Raw genomic sequence first — 20,814 nt, forward strand, 5'->3', positions numbered from 1 at the left:
AAGATTCTAGCAAATTTTGTGGGGGTGAGAATGGTTCATAAAACAGTGACCAAAGCTGAGAGGCAACAAGTGTGCATGATAGGGCAAAGAAGTAGCTTTTGAAATTTCCTACCATGGGAAAAGAAGTATAGGCTAGCTCATCTCAGAACTGAAACCAAAAAAGCCTTGAAAGGAGAATTTAAGAATAGTTAAAGACCCTATCCATTTATATAGAGAATTTTCAATTAGAGTAGTAACAGAATAAAAATACGGAACACAGTATTCTTCTTTTCTAATTGTGATTACTTTTTGACTTAAGTTCTTAGAGCTAATGTCTTATATTGGAAGAAGTATCAGACCTGCACCTTGGATTGATCGTCAAGCCTTGTAACTTAATCTTTCTGGAGATCACTGTGCTCATGTATAAAATGGTCAGAGTAACTGTCTGCGGGTTTTTATAAACATCAATGAAACTTAATTCATTTAAGAAATATTTATTGAGCACCTACTAAGTAGTTACTAAATAATTATCCTAGGCTCTGTGGATATGTCAAAGAAGAAAATGAGCAAAAATTCCTGTCTCTTGAGTTTCTGTCTTCTGAAGGAAGACTAGCAGTAAACATAATAAGGAATTTATATGTTAATAAGTACTATGAAAAATAACTAAAAGAGGTTTAGAACTATTTTTGTGCAAGTGAGGGAGCTGGGTATGTGTTTTTTAAACAAGAATATTAGGATAGACCTCACTGCAAAGGTGACATCTGAGTAGTGACCTAAAGAACCCAAGGGAGGAGGGTTACCTTGGTGGCTCAGTCAGTTAAGTAACCGACTCCTGATTTCGGGACTCAGATCATGATGTCAGGGTTGTGAGATCAAGGTCGTGAGATCACATCAGGCTCCGTGCTCAGTGCAGAGTCAGCTTGAGATTCTCCCTCTCCCTCTGCCCTTCCCCCAACTTCCTCTTACGTTTGCCCTCTCGCTTCCTCTCTGAAATAAATACATAAATCTTTTTTTAAAAAAAAATAAAGAATATGAGGGAATGAATCATGTAGAAATTTGAGAGGAAAAGTGTTCCAGATAGGTAATAGACAAGGCTCTGAGGTTAAAACTATGCCTAGATTATTTGAGGAGTCAATTGAGGAGAACAGTGTGGTAGAAGCAGAGTAAGTGAGGTAATTGTGGTAGGAAATGAGGTCAGAGAGCTAAGAAGGGGACAGTTGGTGAAGGGTCTCTGGCTTTACTCTGAGTAAAAGAAGAGCATTGAAAGTTTTTACATTGAGGAATTTTACATTTTTACATTGAGGAATAACACAGTCAGCTTTCCCAAAATAACTGGGTAAATTTGAGGTTGTGGCTGTGTTCACTCAGATGGGAAATTCTTCAGAAACAACAGGTTCATGTGTTAGAAGGATGAACTCAGTTTGCTATCCTTCAGGTTTTAGAGACCACGTGTTAATATTTGGAGGAAAGGCATGGGCCAGTTATTATTACATTTGTGAGTGATCAGTAAAGAAAAGGAGCTTGGTTAGAATGAGAAGAGTTAGATGTTGGCATTATTTGATGACCACCAGCATTTGAGGGAAGGCAGAAGAAGAGATACTCCCATGAAAGAGATCAAGAAAGCCCAGTAAGATTCTGGATAAATTTTGAAGATTGCACCAACAGAATTTCTTGATGGATATGGGTATGAGAGGAGAGCAGTCAGAGCATCTTGAGACTCCTGTCTGCAACTAATTTGAACTGATAGTAAAAGGCCCATTTTATTTATTTTATATATTTTTATTTTTATTTATTTTTAAAGATTTTTTTAAAGATTTTTATTTTATTATTTTTTTGACAGACAGAGATCACAAATAGACAGAGAGGCAGGCAGAGAGAGAGAGAGGAGGAAGCAGGCTCCCTGCCGAGCAGAGAACCCGATGCGGGGCTGTATCCCAGGACCCTGGGATCATGACCTGAGCTGAAGGTAGAGGCTTTAACCCACTGAGCCACCCAGGCGCCCCTGAAGATTTTATTTTTAAGTAATCTCTACCCCTCAGTGTGGGCTCAAACTCAAAACGCCAAGATCAAAGAGTCACATGCTCTACTGACTGAGCCAGCCAGGTACCCCGGCCCACTGTAGATATTTGAAAAGACACAGACCCTTTTTCCTACCAATCTTTATATGAATTCAAGAGTTTAAGGGACATTTCTACATTGCAGGCAGAATAGATAGAAGTTGGTTTATATCAGTTGAATAGAGCATGAAAATTACCTTTCTAATTTAAATTTCACATTAAATTAGATACCTGGTATTTCATTCTGTGGGACCCTACCCTATGCTGCTGGGCTGACTTGTTTATTTTCATTATTGTTCTTATGGAAAACAGTTATATATTCTATTTAGTTAAAATACAAATTTGTAGAGACAGAAATATACTATATGCCAAGAAATGAGTCTTTGTTCTTAATGGTACCACACAGTACAGTAAATAAAGTGCCACTATTATTTTTCCCTATAACATTCAAATTTATAGACTTACCAACAATTTAGGGTAGAAAGGGACAAAAGAAAAACTTTTTATTAAGATTAATTCCTGTTATTTTAGGTACAGGACACAGTTGTTGGCTTAAACAGAATTCTAGACTACAGACATAAATACAGTGATGAGTTTTTGCAGGCCAAAGAAAGCTTAGAAAAAAAGAAGAGAGAAAACAAACCTTCTAGGAAAATGGATCTCTAGACTGGATTTAAAAGGATGGTAGGTGTGTTTGTTAAGTTACTTCAGGGACTAAAGGATAAAGACATTCTTAGGATATATCACTAAAAGAAAAGTTATGAGAATATCCAGACATTGCCTCAACCTTTGAACAGTGAGGCCTAATGAAGAATTGTTTAGGGTCTTGGAACAATTCTACTAGCAAGGAATCACTGTAGTAGCTTTCCTTGTAACTGAGCCTCTGTCTGTCTTCTTTTTACCCGCTTCTCCTGTTCTACTGATTACTACAAATTCTGCTTTCCCTCAACCTCATAGCTTCCAAGGACAGACAGACAGATAGATAGGTACATATGGCTTTGAAAATGAGTAGGTAGATAAATAGGAAGAAAGGAAAGAATAGAGGGATAGGAAGAGCAGGAATCTACCTACTATCTCATGTCTTCTATTTACTGACTTCTGTGTTTTGTGTGCCTTTTATATCCTTGTGTATCTCACATTCAGATTCTCTTAAGAGAGTATCTTCTTAGAGAGGGCTCCCTGGGAAGAGTATCCCTATTGGGAATAGTTCTGCCAGGCTACTTTATAAACTGCTGATGAAGGTCAAGAGGATTGCTTTTGTCTCAGGTACCTAAACTGGTCTAACCCATTTTGGACAAGGTGGTAGAGTAACATGACCTCTGCCTAAGGAGCTCTCTCATCTGAGGGCTTGAAGACTAGCGGACAGTCACGGTACTATTTGATACAATAGAGCTGTAATGTTTTGCTAGTCTTTGCCCTGCTTAAAATACAGGTACTCTATCTCTGAGATTAGCTCTAAAGACAGGAAATTATTGATGCCATCAGCCTGAACACCATTGTGGAAGAAGGTTCATTATTTTCCTTTCCCAAATGAAATTAAATGTCCTCTTTTCTGTCTCTCTGTACAATATTTTGAAAAGCATACCAGCTTATTACAAATAAATCCGTATATAATTATGCCATAACAAAAGATTTAAATAGATAAATAGTCTCAAGCAGACTTTTTTCCTGTTAGGGAACTAACTCATTGTTTCCTTTTCAGCTTTGGAATCAGATGGATCTGCATTTGATTCTACTACAGCCAGTTTTTAGCTCTTATCTTGGCCAAGTTCATTGTCTGAGCCTCCGTTTCTCATCTGTTGTTTTTTTTTTTTTAAATGATGATAAAACTTACTGTCATCGGGGGGGGGTGAATGAAGTGATATATGTAAAATACTCAGTGCAATGTCTACCACAAGACATGCTTGATAAGTGGTTGCTGCAGTTGTTATTATTGACTGAGACAGGAAATAATATTATTAAAAATATTTAATCATTTTAAAGTACATATATTTTCAATCACTGTTAGTGATACTCCGGAAAAGAAACTATACTCATTTCCGTTTCTGAGTACCCTGTTAGGCACCTCTGGTGGCTTGTATATTGCACAGATCAAACCAGGTGTTTTTATTTTAGCTCTACTTGTTTTTTATGAAACACATTTGGCTGTTTTGCAGTTTTGTTATGTAAAATATTTGACATGTTCACTATGTTTCATAGTAGATTTAATCTTATTTTGTAGTTCTAAGAGGGTAGGAAGTGCTCCTCCCCAGTCCCTAGCACCGTGACTGCCTGTGCCCACCTGGCATTACCAAGTATATCCCCGGGGACTCCGCAGCTACACCGTCTCCATGGCAGTGTTCGTCCTTCTGGAGTCCCAGACATGGGCTCTTGTTAGATATCCATGTGACTCCTCAGACACAGAGTATTCCATTCCAGGTCTGAATGACATTTCTGTGTTTTCCGATAACTCCAGACAATTATTATTCTTGTTTGCATTTTCTAGGTTTGAAGAAAAGGCCCAAATGGATCCCCTTAGTGCTTTGAAGTATTTACAAAATGATCTTTATATAACCGTGGATCATTCAGACCCGGAAGAGACAAAAGAGGTAAAGGTGGTAAACTTCAGAAAGTGAACCTTTAAAAAAAAAAAGTCTTTCTAACTTGCTGATTTTTCTCTTAGATGTTTAAAGGATGATGAAGAAAATATGACACTAATAATTTTTAAAGTACAGAGCAGATGAAATAAAAATTGAGTAGGCTTACTAAAGCCCTTGATCCATTAAGAAAAGGATTCTCAGGTTTAAGGTTTTAACTTAGACATTACTTTTGTGTATTGGGAAGGAAATAGAAATTTTTACTTCCATAGTCCCATGCTTCTCTCTCTTAAAGATTACATAATGGCTCAATATAAACTTTTCTGTTGATACTTCAAAATCCTGTAAGAGAAAAAAGAAAACTCTCCTCTTGTGTAAGAAGAAAGTGAAGAGAGGTTAGTGAGAGTAGAATCCCTGGTACCTTGATCTTATATGATTGTCGTAGCAGGATGGTTCAGCTACAGTCTACTGACTTCTTTTATCGCGTGTCCCTAACCTTGAGAAATGAGCAGATCATTACTTTTAAGGGTTTTGAGGAGATGTCATGTTTTAGGGTGTACCTGGTTATCTGCAGTGTGTGTGTGAACACACGTGCAGTGTTTCATAGTCTTACAGCTGGTCTTCCTAGTCACCGCTGAGATTCCTTCTGTCACTTTTAACTTTCGCCAAACATCCTTGTTCATAGTTCATTTAGCAACATCTGGAACTGCAGTCCATTTTACCTTCCACTCACAGAACTGGTGCTGATGATACCATCTATTTCCCTGTTCTCAGTTGCTTTGCTTTGGCTTTGCAATAGCAACATCAAGCAGTGCTTTTTTCTTGTTCAGCAGTGACACACACGGGTTTCAGATTTAATGTTAGATCACTTTCAGGTACCAGGTTCATTATACTTCCAAGCAGTAGAGCCTGCATGCCCTTGGCCCCAAAACAAGAGATTCTCTTTCATAGTTGCCTGCTATGAAAATAAGTCTGATTACTCTTTGTCAGTATTAGTTAAAACCCTTCTCTAGGCGAAGAATCAGAACATGCTCTAGAACCCCCGAAGGGGGACAGTTAATTGTCTCTCCTTGAGTCTTCAGTCAATTCATGATACTATCTGAAATGGGGGAATTATCAGAGTTCACCCAAGTAGCAGAATATGTTTGGTTTCAGCTGTTACGGCTTATAACTAAAACATAATTGTGAAGAGTCTATTAATGACCATGCATTTGAAAGTTATAAATAGATTTCCTTGTGTTTTCTCCATAGTCCATCTAAAATGGCTGTCACCTGGGAACATTCATTTTTCTCTTATTTTTTAAAACCAAACCAAAACAAAATATTGCAAAGTAAATAAATTCAGCTGTGTGAACTGCAAGTAGGCCAAAGAAAACAGACAGTTTGTTCTTAAAGCTAAGCTAATGGGAAAAACCAGGATAGGGAGGTATCTCAAGTTCAAAGGAGCCATTTTTAAAATTTTGGTAGCGGGTTTCTCCTTTTCTCCTTTCCTTGGTAGTTTGAAATTGTGATTTTGTATGCCACAGACTTAGGTTTTTAAAAGTGGAAAGCTTTTTAAAAGCTTTATCTGTTAAGAGCTGTTTAACCCTAACAGAAGTTAGTTACAGTGGTGCTCTGCGTGTGTGTCAGTGTCGGAATTGCTTCAGAGACTTTCTGAGGACAATACCCTTGCCCTCAGATTCTCCTGTCTGCTCTTACGGAACAGAAAACACTCCTGACATTGAGGATTACTGCTTCATAAGAGTATTATTTTGTTTAAAAATGTGTAAATGGATTTTGTTTTGAGAAAAGAAATCCTTTGCTGACAGTTCTAGGATACATACTTAGCATACTTCTCAGTAGTAAGGCATATAGAGCTTCACTTTCCTTATATCATTCCACTTATCAAAAAAGACCTTACTGTTGTTTTCTGCGGAAGCTTGTTTTTGTTCTCTCTGTATGTTTTTACAAATTTTTTTATTATGTTAGTGATTGTATCAGCAACTAGAAGTAGTTTTTAGATTTTTCTCTTTTTTGGGAGGCTGATGACGATCATCATTATGCCTGTTATTGGGAAAAATGATGGTGGACTACCAGCTTTATACCAAATAATGATTCTTTTCTTTCCTTCAGTCTCCAGAACATGGATTCTAAATTGGCAATGAGCTGCTGATAAACCTTATGAAAATGATATTTTTTTCTAGAAAAGGCCTGAGAGAAGTTTGCCTAAATTAATTCTGCTGCTTTCAGAGAAGATTCTATAATAGAGAAGGAATGAGAAAAACAAGTTTTGAGCCAGTATTGCACATTTTGTATTAATTACATTTCTGCTGAGCTTCCAAAGTACTGGTGTCATTCATTTAACAGATGTGTATTGAGTCCCTACAGTATGCCAGGCATTCTTCTAGGCACAGGAAATATATTGGTGAACCAAGCAAAATACCTACCTGGGTGGTACTTAACTACTAGTGGTGAGAGATGATAAACTTAATAAATAAGCAAATTATAAAGTACATTAGTAATGATAGGTATTAAGGAAAAATTAAAGAGAGATAAAAAGGGTAAAGGAAGATCAGAATTAGAAGGGGTGAGAACTAGAGAGTTGCATTATTAAATAGGATGCTCTTAGTAGGTTCATTTAGAAATGAGATGTGCGCAGAGACTTGAAGGGTGTGAGGAAGTGATGTAAGCAGATAATTTGGGGAAGATAATTCCTGGCAAAGGGAGGGTTAGAACAAAGACCTGAGGGTGGGAGCATCCTGGCTTTGTGTAGGAGAACAGCAGAGAGGCCACGGTAGCTGGAGTAGAGGTAAGAATGATGGCAGTAGTCACAGATGAGGTCAGAGAGTTAAGAGCAAGGATCGGGAGATCAGATTGTGAATGACTTCATAAGTCAGTGTTAGGACTTTTGTTTTCACTCTGAATGAATAAGGAGCCAGGGCGGGGTATTGTGCAGAGGAATGATGTGGTCTGCTTTCTGTCTTACCTGACTTAAGATTACTAAGATCTAAGATCACTCTGACTGTATTGAGAACAGACTAAAGGAGAGTAAGAATGGAGACAGAGAGACCTCTAAGGGAGATGGTAGAAATTGAAGCAAGGGATTATTGTAGTGCACACCAACGTATCAGCAGTAGAAATAGAGGCAAAGTAGACCATATTCTCAATATATATTAAAGGTGGAACCAACAGTGGGAATGCAAACTGGTGCAGCCCCTACAGAAAACAGTAGGGAGGTTCTTCAAAAAGTTAAAAATAGAACTACCACACAATCCAGCAATGGCACTACTAGATGTTTACCCAAAGAATCCAAAAACACTAATTCAAAAGGATAGGTGTATTTTGATGTTTATAGCAGCATTATCTACAATAGCCAAATTATGGAAATAGTCCACGTAGCCATCAGTTCACTCATACACACACACACACAATTGAATATTACTTAGCCATTAAAAAAGAATGAAATCTTGTCATTTGCTGTGGTATGGATGGAGCCAGAGAGCATTATGCTAAATGAAATAAGTCAGAGAAAGACAAATACCATATGTTTTCACTCATGTGTGGAATTTAAGAAAAAAACAAACAAGCAAAAAGGGGGAAAATAAGAGGCAAACCAAGAAACAGAATTTTTAAAGTATTCTCTACACCTAACGTGGGTCTCAAACCTGCAGCCCCAGCTCCAGAGTCACACACTCTACCCACTGAGCCAGCAGGTGCCCCAGCAGACTTAACTATAGAGAACAAACGGATGGTTATCAGGAGGTGGGGGAAGAGGGGTTAAATAGGTGATGGGAATGAAGGAATGCACTTGTGATGAGCACTGGTGTATGGGAATGTGAAATTACCATATTGTACATCTGAACTAATATTATACCATGTGTTGACTTACTGGAATTTAGATTAAAACTTAAAAAAGTAAAACCAATGGAATTTTACGATCAGTTAGATGTAAGGTTTGAAAGAAAGGACTCCAGAGTTACTAGCATTAGTAAATGGAGTTAATATCAACTGAAAAGAGAAGCCTCTGGGTAGACCCAGGGCTCCTGATCGGGATCAGGAGTATAATGTTGGCTATCTCCAGTTTGAGGTGCCTTGGAACAGCCAGTAGTTTACACGTTGAGGTGATAGTTGGTTATTCATATCTGACTTTATTCAGATTGTATAATATCACTTAGTACCTATTAAAATCCTAGGCCTGTCAGAGAAAGGGGAACCCTCCTACGCTGTTGGTGGGAATGCAAGCTAGTGCAACCACTCTGGAAAACAGCATGGAGGTTCCTCAAAATGTTGAAAATAGAACTACCCTATGAACCAGCAATTGCACTACTGGGTATTTACCCTAAAGATACAAATACAGTGATCCAAAGGGGCACATGCACCCAAATGTTTATAGCAGCAATGTCTACAGTAGCTAAACTATGAAAAGAACCTAGATGTCCATCAACAGATGAATGGATAAAGAAGATGTGGTATATATACACAATGGAATACTATGCAGCCATCAAAAGAAATGAAATCTTGCCATTTGTGACGATGTGGATGGAACTAGAGAGTATCATGCTTAGTGAAATAAGTCAGTCGGAGAAAGACAACTATCATATGATCTCCCTGATATGAGGAAGTGGAGATGCAACATGGGGGGTTAAGGGGGTAGGAGAAGAATAAATGAAACAAGATGGGATCGGGAGGGAGACAAACCATAAGTGACTCTTAATCTCACAAAACAAACAGGGTTGTTGAGGGGAGGGGGGTTGGGGGGGTGAGGTTATGGACAATGGAGAGGGTATGTGCTATGGTGAGTGCTGTGAAGTGTGTAAACCTGGCAATTCACAGACCTGTACCCCTGGGGATAAAAAATATATGTTTATTAAAAAGAATTAATTTATTTTAAAAAATCCTAGGCCAGTACATAACAGTTCTGCTTAATAAGATCATTAAAATAATAGTTTTTGGCCTATCCTTTTTATGTAGAACCAATAGGTTTATCTTTCACCTTAGAGGTCAGAAAAGAAGGGGCATCTGGGTGGCCCAATTGGTTAAGCAACTGCTCAAGTCAGCTCAGGTCATAATCCTGGAGTCCTAGGATCAAGTCCCACACTGGGATCCCCACTCAGCGGGGCATCTGCTTCTCCCTCTGACCCCCCACCTCGTACTCTCTATTTCATTCTATCTCTGTTTCAGATAAATAAACGCAGTATTTTAAAAAAAAAGTCAGAAAGCAGGAATAAATTAACCCTCAAATAAGTAGAAGATAGGAAATTAGTGAAATAGGAAACATTAGAAAAGCATTTAAAAAGTGAGAAGTTGGTTCTTTGAAAAGGTGAATAAAATAGCAAGACTTACAAAGGAAAAAAAATAGTGAAAATAGTCAGCATCATTAGGGACCCTATATACATAAAAAGGGAATGAGCTGTTATGAACAGCTGTCAACAAATTCAGCAACTTGATGAAATGGACCAATTTCTTAGAAGACACAACAAAACAGACACAGGAAGAATCAGAAAATCTTAAGGAACTCCATATCAATTACAGACATAGATTGAATTTATAATTGAAAACTTTTTCACGGGGCGCCTGGGTGGCTCAGTGGGTTAAAGCCTCTGCCTTCAGCTCAGGTCATGATCTCAGGATCCTGGAATTGAGCCTCGAATCGGGCTCTCTGCTCAGCGGGGATCCTGCTTCCCTTCCTCTGTTTGCCTGCCTCTCTGCCTACTTGTGATCTCTGTCAAATAAATAAATAAAATCTTAAAAAAAAAAAAAGAAAAGAAAAAGAAAAATCTTTGTCACAAAGAAAACTATAGTTCTAAATGGCTTTCTCAGTAAATTCAGTCAACATTTAAGGAAGTAAAAATAGCAACTCTTCATAGATTCTGAGAAACCAGAGGAAGATAGAACACTTTCTTAATTCTGTTATGAAGGAGGTTGACTCTGATATTAAAAACCCAACAAAAACATTACAAGCAGAGAAGATTATAGACTTCTTGTGAATGAAGATGCAAAATTCTTAATAAAATTTTAGCTAATTGAATTCAGCAATATATAAAAAGGTTAATGCACAATGACCAAGTGAGGGTTTATTCTAGGAATATAAGGTTGGTTTAACATTTGAAAATCAGTCATTTACCACCCTGACAGAATGGAGGAGGAAAACCACAGATCATCTCAGTAAGTGAAGAATAAGCATTTGGCATGATTCAAAACCCATTTATGATTAAAAAAAAAAAATCTTAGCAAACTAGAAAGAAACTTCTTAAATGTCATAAAGGGCATCTATGAAAAACATAACTAGTACTATACTTAATTGTGAAACATTTTCCCTAAAGATTATGACAAAGAGTGTCAGTAGACACCCTCTATTCAGCATTGTGCTAGAAGTTGTAGCTAATGCAATAAAAAAAAAAGAAAGAAATAGTATATGGAATGGAAAGGAGAAAGGAGAATTGTGTGTAGATCACATTATTGTGTCCATGGAAAACCCCATGCAGTCTACAAAACAATAATACTAAGATAAGTGAATTAAGCAAGATTACAGAATACAAGGTCAGTAGAAAAAAAAATTATATTAGCAGTGAACAATTTGAAAATGAAAATTTTAAACCTGTTTAAATTAATGCCAGAATAAATATGTAGTAATAAGTCTAGTGTAAGAAATTAAAGAAGACCTAAATGAGAGGGATCACATTTATGGATTGAAAGATTAAGGATTATTAAATGCCCATCCTCCCCAGATTGTTTTTTTTTTTTCTTTTTAAGGTTTTATTTATTGGGACACCTGGGAGGCTCAGTGGGTTAAGCCTCTGCCTTTGGCTCAGGTGGTAGTCTCAGGGTCCTGGGATCGGGTCCCATATCAGGCGCTCTGCTCAGCAGGGAGCCTGCTTCCCCCTCTCTCTCTGCCTGTCTCTCTGCCTACTTGGTATGATCTCTTGCTCTCTGTGTCAAATAAATAAATAAATAATCTTTTAAAAAGTTTATTTATTTATTTATTTGACAGAAATCCCAAGTAGGCAGAGAGGCAGGCAGAGAAGGGGAGGTGAAGCAGGCCTCCTGCTGAGCAGAGAACCTGATGTGGGGCTCAGTCCCAGAACCCTGAGATCATGACCCACGCTGAAGGCAGAGGCTTAACCCACTGAGCCACCCAGGCGCCCCCCAGATTGGTTTTTACTTTAATGCAGTCCTTATCAATATTAAGGCAAGTTTGGATTTCTTTGTTGTTGTTGAAAAAAAACAGGCAAACTGATTATAAAATTTATACAGAAAAGCAGAGGCCCTAGACTAGTCAAAACACTCCTGAAAACAGAAAAACAAAGTTAGAAGTTTCATACTACTTGATTTCAGAATTCTGTATAAGCCACAATTATCAAGGCATTGTGGTACTAGCTTAAGGATAGACAGATCAGTAGAACAGAACAGAGTTCAGAAGTAGAACCACATGGATGTGGTCAGGTTTGTTAGTTAGTTTGTTTGTTTGTTTGTCTTGGCCAGGATGCCAAGTCTATTGGGGACTTGGTAGTCTTTTTAACAAATGGTGCTGTTATCTCAACCCATATCTTACTCTTTACACAAAAACTAATTTAAGATGGCCTAAATATAAAATCTAAAACAGTAAAACTTCAAGAAGTATAACCTTGGGATAGAGATTTCTTGGACATGACACAAAGGCAGTAACCATAAAAGAAAAAAATACACGGTGCCTGTGTCGGAAGTCAGTGATGTGTCTTACTCTTGATTTGAGCTCACGTCGTGATTGATCTGGGGGTTGTGAGATTGATCCCTTGTTTGGGCTCTGCACTGGGCATGGAGCCTGCTTGGGATTCTCTCTCTTTGTCTCTCTTCCCCTTTCCTCCTGCCTCCTACCCTGCCACATGCAGTATCTCTAAAATAAATAAATAAATCTTTAAAAAAAAAAAAAAAAGATCTTGATAAGTTCAGATTTCAACAGAAGTAAAATTTCATAAAAGACCTTTGAAAAATAGACAAGCCACAGACTAAAATAATACTTGCAGTAATTATATATGACAGAGGACTAATACCCAGAATATTTAAAAAACAACAACAACCAGAAACCCATGGATTTTACGTTCTTCTTTTGTTCCCTCTTTTTCTAACTTTTTTTTTTTTAAGATTTTATTTATTTGACAGAGAGAGATCACAAGTAGGCAGAGAGGCAGGCAGAGAGAGAGGGGGAAGCAGGCTCCCTGCTGAGGCTCCCTCTTTCCCTAACTCTTGCTCAGATAATTCCTTTAGGATATTTGTCCAGTTTCTGACCTTCAGAAGACCATTCACCAAGGCTTAACAAGTACTAACCTGGGGCACCTGGGTGGCTCAACTGGTTAAGTGCCTGCCTTTGGCTCAGATCCTGATCCAGGGGTCCTGGGATCAGGTCCTGCATCAGGCTCCTTGCTCAGCAGAGAGCCTGCTTCTCCCTCTGCCTGCTGCCCCCCGCCCCTCCCCTCCCCCCGCCTCTTGGGCTCTCTCTCTGGCAAATAAAACAATAAAATCTTTAAATTAAAAAAAAAAACAAATATTAATGTGATTGATAAACTGAAATTTTAAAGGCTGGAAGCACAGGTATAAAATACATCTTGAGGAATCAGTGGTATCAACACTTAGGTCTTACAGAGCACTAAGTAATTCCATTGAAATTCTACTCATTGGTCTACTCTCTTCCTTTAATTTACCTGTTTTGCAGCATCCTCATTCAAGATAAAGATAAATAGTTCTCCAAATTAAGTACCATAGTTCTAAATACTCTCAAGTTCAATTGATCTGTTGTTTGTTCACAGTACATTAATACATTTCAAAAATAAAATAATTCCAAGATTTGGTCCAGTATTTGGAAAGCAGTCCAGTAGAAAAATTGGCATATTCTTTAATCTAAATGTAGTGTTCTTCTTGCTACTCTGGTGAATAGACTGGGGCAGCACATGTGCAGAGACATACAGTGGCTAGTAAATGGTGTTATTTTTCTCTAATGTGCTTAGCCAGCTAATTTGCTTCTATTTTTCTTCCACAGTTTCAGCTCCTAGCTTCAGCTCTGTTCAAATCTGGTTCAGATTTTACAGCTCTAGGTAAGTATTCCAGCATAGTTTATCCAGTTTAGATGCCCTTGCATTTGGGGAATTGGGTTTGAGTTGCTTTTAAATGAAACATCAGGTGAGATGTTCACGAAACAAATGGTACAAGTTTCAAGGTAGCAAGCAGATTTTCTAATGACCTGCTACAAAGTTACTTTCCACGCATCAGTCACGAGTTTATGGGTTAGTTTGCAGTTCCTGTTACACCATTGCTGGGTTATTATGCAAACGGAAAGCAGTAGAAGCATGATCCAATTAAATAAACTTGTATAGCCTTGTTTTGGAATATAAGCTGTATATTACTGATACACTTACTATGAGGTAACACTTCTTGGTTGAATGACTTTTCCTCTCGGTTTGTCCTTTGTGGAATTGTATGAGATCAACAGATTGTTGATGGGGTAGGCAGTGAAAATACTGTTTTGAGAGCTAAGAAAATACATTATCTCTTTCCTGAAAATGGGAATTTATGAGTGTTGTTACCTTAATTGTTTAATAAATGTTCTACTTGAAACTCCAGTGTTTCTTAGACACCCCAGATAGGGGCATCAGTCTTCATTTAGGAGTACTCTCATTTGCTATTAATGAATTATTAAAGTAAGCTAGACTGTAGTAAAGTGGGGAATCTGTAGAAGTTCCACAATCCAGAGCTTTATTCAGGTCAATTTTTAAGAATCTTTTCATTAGGATAAGTCATTATGATAGCTTTACTTTTTCAACAAGATTGTAGGCTTTTGAAGTATGGGAATTTCCAGCTTTCCCCATGTCATCATAAAATACAGTCCCACAGTGAATGCTTATTAATTCCATTGATGCCACTGCTATTATTGTTTGCCTTAGAAGTGGGCAGTAATATCGAAATTTTCCAGTATATGTAATATAGATACTATTCTTTATCTCTGGAATAAAATAACATTTTGGAATATCGATTTAATTTTTTCATTGTCCTTTCGTCTCCTAAAGGTGAACCATACCTCAAAGGAAAAAAATAGCATATATAATTCTGATGTTTTTCAGTGGGATGGGAAAGAATAGGAATTCTCCTTGGGGTTTTGCTCTTGCTTGCTCCATAACCAGTAATTAAGGCTTCTCCACTGATCTAGGCAACTTTAATCCTAATTCCAGAATACTTAGGATTCCACAGGGCAGGACTGAGCAGGCTGCTGTAAAACATAGGTTCTCTGAAAATTCAGATAATCATTTACCACGATTCCATACACAAAGATGTTTTGAGACTAATAAAGATCTTAACCTTATGATGGAGAACCTACATATAAGTAAGTATTACTTTAGAAAGTCCATACCCATGTGAATCTCATCATTTGAAACAGATTTAGTGATACATGAATTAGGTCCCTGGCACATAGATATTCTGTTTGAATAAACACGTGCCTTGTTATGTTTAGATATCAAAGCCCAGAGCCATTATCCTTTTTTTTTTGGTGGGCAGCACTGAAATCTCTCTGGCTGACTTATATTTAGCCTTCAGAACAAGAATTTCTTGGCAGTTATTTAAATATGTTAGGCTGGTGTCAGCAAATATTTTACCTTTAACTTAACTCTTTTCTTTGGTCTCTGTCCTGTTCATTGCCAGCTAATATATTTTATCAGGAAAAGTTTGTTTTTCTTGGATTCCAAGCAAACCTCAGAGAACAATACAAACAATAGGAAAAAATACAAAAAGAAAATTCCTACAGGGTTTTATTTTCTACCTTGTCTGAAGGGAGGCAGTATCTTTCATAGTTAAGAGATGAGAGTGTAGAAGAGCAGTTAAGAATCAGAATCTATGTTCTGGTATCAGCTCTGCCGCTTGCTAATTTCAAAAGTGACTTGAGCAAGTCACCTTTCTAATAATTAATTTCTCCATCTATAAGATGGAGATAATAAGAGTACTTACCTCAAGTTGTTGAGAGAATTAAATGAAATAATTACAGAAAACACTTAGCACGATAAAACAGTAAGCATTCCATTCACAGTACTATTATTATTATCTCCCTTAAAAATGTAACCTTGGGGCGCCTGGGTGGCTCAGTCAGTTAAGTGTCCAACTCTTCATTTTGCCTCAGGTCATGATCTCAGGTCATGAGCTTGAGCCCCACATGGGACTCTGTACTCACCAGGGAATCTGCTTCTCTCCCTCTACATCTGCCCCTCCCCCTCCTCCCCCACACCCCGCTAATGCATGTGCATGCACACATGCTCGCTCTCTCTCTGAAATAAATAAAATAAATCTTTTTTTAAAAACTGAAACCAGGGGCGCCTGGGTGGCTCAGTGGATTAAGCCGCTGCCTTCAGCTCGGGTCATGATCCCAGGGTCCTGGGATCAAGCCCCGCATCGGGCTCTCTGCTCTGTGGGAAGCCTGCTTCCTCCTCTCTCTCTGCCTGCCTCTCGTCAACTTCTGATCTCTGTCTGTCAAATAAATAAATAAAATAAATCTTTTAAAAAAAAAAATAAAATAAAATAAAAACTGAAACCAGGGCGCCTGGGTGGCTCAGTGGGTTAAGCCTCTGCCTTCAGCTCAGATCATGATCTCAGGGTCCTGGGATCGAGTCCCACATCAGGCTCTCTGCTCGGCAGGGAGCCTGCTTTCTCCTCTCTCTCTGCCTGCCTCTCTGCCTACTTGTGATCTCTGTCTGTCAAATAAATTAAAAAAAAATAAAAATAAAAACTGAAACCAAATGGGTCATTTCATGTATATATGTATACTTTTTTTTTTAAGATTTTTTTATCTTTTTTTTTTTTCTTTCAAGATTTTATTTGACAGAGAGACAGAGAGAGAGGGCACACGAGCACCGGGAGAAGCAGGCAGAGGGAGAAGCAGGCTCCCTGCTAGGCAAGGAGCCCAATGTGAGGCTCGATCCCAGGACTCTGGGGTCATGACCTGAGCCGAAGGCAGTTGCTTAATGACTGAGCCACCCAAGTGCCCCTGAAGACTTTCATTTTTAAGTAATCTCTACACCCAGTGTGGGGCTTGAACTCACAACCCCAAGACTGAGAGTCACATGCTCTACTGACCGAGCCAGCCAAGTGTCCCTAAATGTATATATTTTTCATGTGCAGATAAACTAAATATTTCATTTTCTAAATTCTCCAAAAATATTTGCCTCCACCAAACTTTATGACTGACTTCCTCCAGAATTGTTTATCTTAACTTCTTATTGAGAATTAAATGAAAGTATTTATTAGTGTCCTATGTAATTTAAAGAATTAGGGGCACCTGGGTGGCTCAGTGGGTTAGGTGACTGCCTTTAGTTCAGGTCATGTTCCTGGGATCCTGGCATTGACCTCCATTTGGGGCTCCTTGCTTAGCGGGGATCCTGCTTCTCCCTATCCCTCTGCCTGCTGCCCCCCACCACTTGTGTTCTCTCTCTGTGTGTCAAATAAATAAATAAAATCGTTTTTAAAAAAAGAATTAAAAAGATGGAAAGCATTTTACAAATAGCTGGCATTATCTTAGTTTTGAAAAATGACTGACTTCAGAGAAAAGCAGCCTCTGGGGATCTTTAATTTAAAGCTTCTGGTGGCTCCGGGTTTTAAACTTTTAAACTTGAACTCAGACATTTTGCCAGTTTATAGAGCTGTGTCTTATTTCCAGAAAGTATACACTAGAGCGATTTAAGCATATTTTCAGCAAAGTATGTGACAGGTAGGAAGAATCTAGTCTATAGTACATACTGCCTTTTTTGATCTTCACACCTCTTTTTAGAACTTTTAGAGTCCAAATATGATGTGCCAAATGCAAATTCAGAGAGATGTTTAAAACATTTGATGCCTAAAATAGTGCTTTTTTATCATTGTGTTGACATTTGTGAAAGAGGAGCCCTAAGAATTTCGCATCATTTGCTATGTCCTTTTAGCCTTTATACTTTATATCCACTTCCTTCAGACTCTTGTCTGTAGCCCATATGTTTATAGGTACTTTTTGTATAACAGAAAGTTTATTATTAGCTATAGAAAGATCCACAAACTTGTATCCAGGAGAAAAATGAGAATTCTTGCTATTTCTTCTTAATTGTAAGTAGGAAACTTTACCTAGTCTGTATAAGATGTTAAGTTAAAAGTATATTCCTAGGGGCACCTGGGTGTACAGTCGGTTAAATATCTACTACTCTTGGTTTTGCCTCAGGTGCTGATCTTAGGGTGAGATTGAGCCCGGTGTCAGGCTTCTTGCTCAGCGTGGGGTCTGCTTTAGATGCTCTCTCCCTCTTCCTCTGCCTCTCCTGCTTATTCTCTCTCTCTCAAATAAATAAATCTTGGAGGAAATAAATAAATAAATAAAAGAAGGAGCGCCTGGGTGGCTCAGTCGGTTAAGTGTCTGGGGATCCTGGGATAGAGCCCCATGTTGGGCTCCCTGCTCAGTGGAGAGTCTGCTCTTCTCTCTTCCTCTGCTGCTCCCCCCCCCCAATCATGCTCTCTGCTCTCTCTCGTGCTCTCCCTCTCTCTAATAAATAAAATATTAAAATGTGTGTGTTTGTGTGTGTGTGTGTGTGTGTGTGTGTGTTCCTAATAGGTCACTTTTCTTTTTAAAGTTGTCATTTCTGGTTGTGGTAATAGTGATAAAGCGATAGCTGGTATTTACTGAGCACTTAACTATGGGACCAGGTACTATTTTAAGCACTGTACAGGTCTTAACTCATCTAATCTCCGTAATAATCCTATGAAGTAGTTAGTATTATGATCGCCTTTATATAGGAAGAAACGGGGACACAGAGAAGCTTAGGTAACTTGCCCAGGAATACTACTAATGAATGGCGAGACTAGGATACAGACTATAATCCTATGGCTTCAGAGCTCACACTCTAAACCAACTATACTACTTCTCACTGAGCTTTAACCAGTGTCCGCTACTCTGAGTGATTAGTTCCTCATTCCATTTTATGATGAAAATGAAGTGAGAGAAACACTGATGAGGAGTATGAGATTTAGAATCTACATTACCGTTTTTTGTCCTGGCTCTGCCATTTAATTAGTCATGTAACTGTTGATGGGTTTCTTACTGCCTCCCTCTTTTTAATGTATTTTTTTTTTTAACTTTTAAGTACAGATACAGCTTAAAGTTCTCCTTGAACAGCTTTCTTCAATCTCTGTCTCTTCTCAAGTGTAATCGTTCGTATCTGGCAGATCTTTCCATACACACACAGCTACATACACAGACCTGCAAATACAGTGATTCTCTTTACTTACAGTAGTTATGTTCTGTAAAGTCATAAGAATTACTGAATTAGTGAATACTAAACCATTTCTCCTATGGGACACAGAGTTAGGTTCTTTATATAATTGATTAACGTTGCACAACGCTTATCAAACACATGCATTTTCTCCATAAGGCACATCATGTCCTTAGGCACACTAGATAACACTTCAGCACTATGCTTGGGCACCTTTATAGTAAAGCAGTGAAGTAACAACAAAAAGCACAAAAACGTAAAAAATAAAAAGCCGGAGGATTTGAAAAGGACACTTGTTTATAGTGTGAGAGGTGGTAAAAGAACACAGAGCATGAACCAGTTCGCCCTTAGCTGACAGCATCTGCCTGTGCTCATTCAAATGTGTGCTGCTCTCCACATGTCTGTGAATGACCACATACTGCCACAAGTACTGATTTGGGGGTTACAGGTACGTTTTAGTGGGCAGGCAAATGCACAGATAAGGAATCTGCGTAATAAAGATGGACTGTACCTACACACAGACACACACAGACCTATACTTTTGTGTGTTCTGGTTTTGTTTATTACACAGTGTAAAATAGGTATTCTACAACATAACATTTTAAAATTAATGATGTGGCTTGGAGATGTTTGCAAGAAACTATACTAGATCTGTTGTATTCTTAATAAGTAATACATGGTATTCCATAATAAGATCTGCCACAATTTAAACATTCATCTAATAATAGTGTGAATTTCAATTTTCTCATTGGTAAATGGTAAATAAAAGTAAAACATATTCAGAGGTAACCACACTTAACCATGGGGAGCATTGAGTTATGTACAGATTTCTCAAGTCAAAATCAATATGTTATATACCTGAAAGTAATATAACACTGTATGTCAATTATATATACTCTAATAAGAGAAAAAAAATTAAGTCAAAAAATAAATTAATTAAACATGTTCTCTTAAGGGGTAAGTGAACTTGGCACACTGCCTACAATTTAAGCCCTTAGTGAATATTAGTTAATAAAAATAAATAAATGGGTTTTGGAGTCAGACACACAGGTTCACATTCCATTCTCTTCCTGCCCTAACTGTGAGATCTTACAAAGACTGAATATCCCTAAGTTGTCTCATCTGAAAGGAGAGTTTATGATAACTTCATTAGTTTTTTATAAGAATGAAATGCGGTCAGGGACACCTGGGTGGCTCAGTCGGTTAAGTATCTGCCTTCAGCTGGGGTCATGATCCCAGGATCCTGGGATCAAGTCCCACATTGGCCTCTTTGCTCAGCGAGGAGCCTGCTTCTTCCTGTGCCTGCCACTCCCCCCTGCTTCTGTGCTCACTCACTCTCTCTGACAAATAAATAAATCTTAAAAAAAAAAAATGAATGAAATGTCATATAAAGTACCTGGGATAGAGTAGGAACTTAGTGCTTCCCTCCCTCTTAAATTATTTATTCTCATAAAAATATATTAATTTTGTTCGATGTTACTTCATTAGGATACATAGGTACTTCATTAGTAGCATATTAGTAATACATAGGTATTACTTCATTAGAGTAATACATCAAATCAATATCTTCTCTTAAAAATAAAACCTATTATGACAATTTTACAAATACAGAAAGTAAGACAAGGGGGAAACCCCTAAAGTTGACTACAGTTGGTTATATTACCACACCGTAGGGGAAAAAAAGAGAGTAACCTTTTCAGTACAATACTATAATGCTTAGACTATACTTTTAGATATATTCAAAGACAATAAAAGTAAAGAAATGTGTATAATTTTTTTGTTGGTTGTGGTATGGGTATAGTAATTCTGGAACATGTTTTGTGTGTATTTTACGTTGAACAAATAAGTAAATATGATGGTGTAGAGATCAGTTTTCCTAGTGGGAGAAAGGAGATACTATAAATAGGGAATGGGATTAAGGAGAGGAAGAATCCCGTAGAGTTCTAAAAAAACACAGGAATTGTCAGTAAAATCACGAAT

The 20,814-nt window shown here is 37.8% G+C and overlaps 1 protein-coding gene across 4 annotated transcripts in view; it reads left to right on the forward strand.

Moving 5' to 3' along the window:
• The window catches only part of MKLN1 (muskelin 1), a 335,662-nt gene that overhangs the window by 310,427 nt on the left and 4,421 nt on the right, over positions 1-20,814 (forward strand). For all 4 annotated transcript variants that reach the window (XM_044246581.1, XM_044246580.1, XM_044246579.1 and 1 more), the window contains 2 exons: positions 4,522-4,624; positions 13,605-13,659. In XM_044246581.1, the coding sequence (XP_044102516.1) occupies positions 4,522-4,624; positions 13,605-13,659 (158 nt within the window). The remainder of the gene's footprint in view (positions 1-4,521; positions 4,625-13,604; positions 13,660-20,814) is intronic.

The sequence above is a fragment of the Neovison vison genome, chromosome 4 (genome assembly GCF_020171115.1).
Source record: "Neovison vison isolate M4711 chromosome 4, ASM_NN_V1, whole genome shotgun sequence".
Classification (NCBI taxonomy): Eukaryota; Metazoa; Chordata; class Mammalia; order Carnivora; family Mustelidae; genus Neogale; species Neogale vison.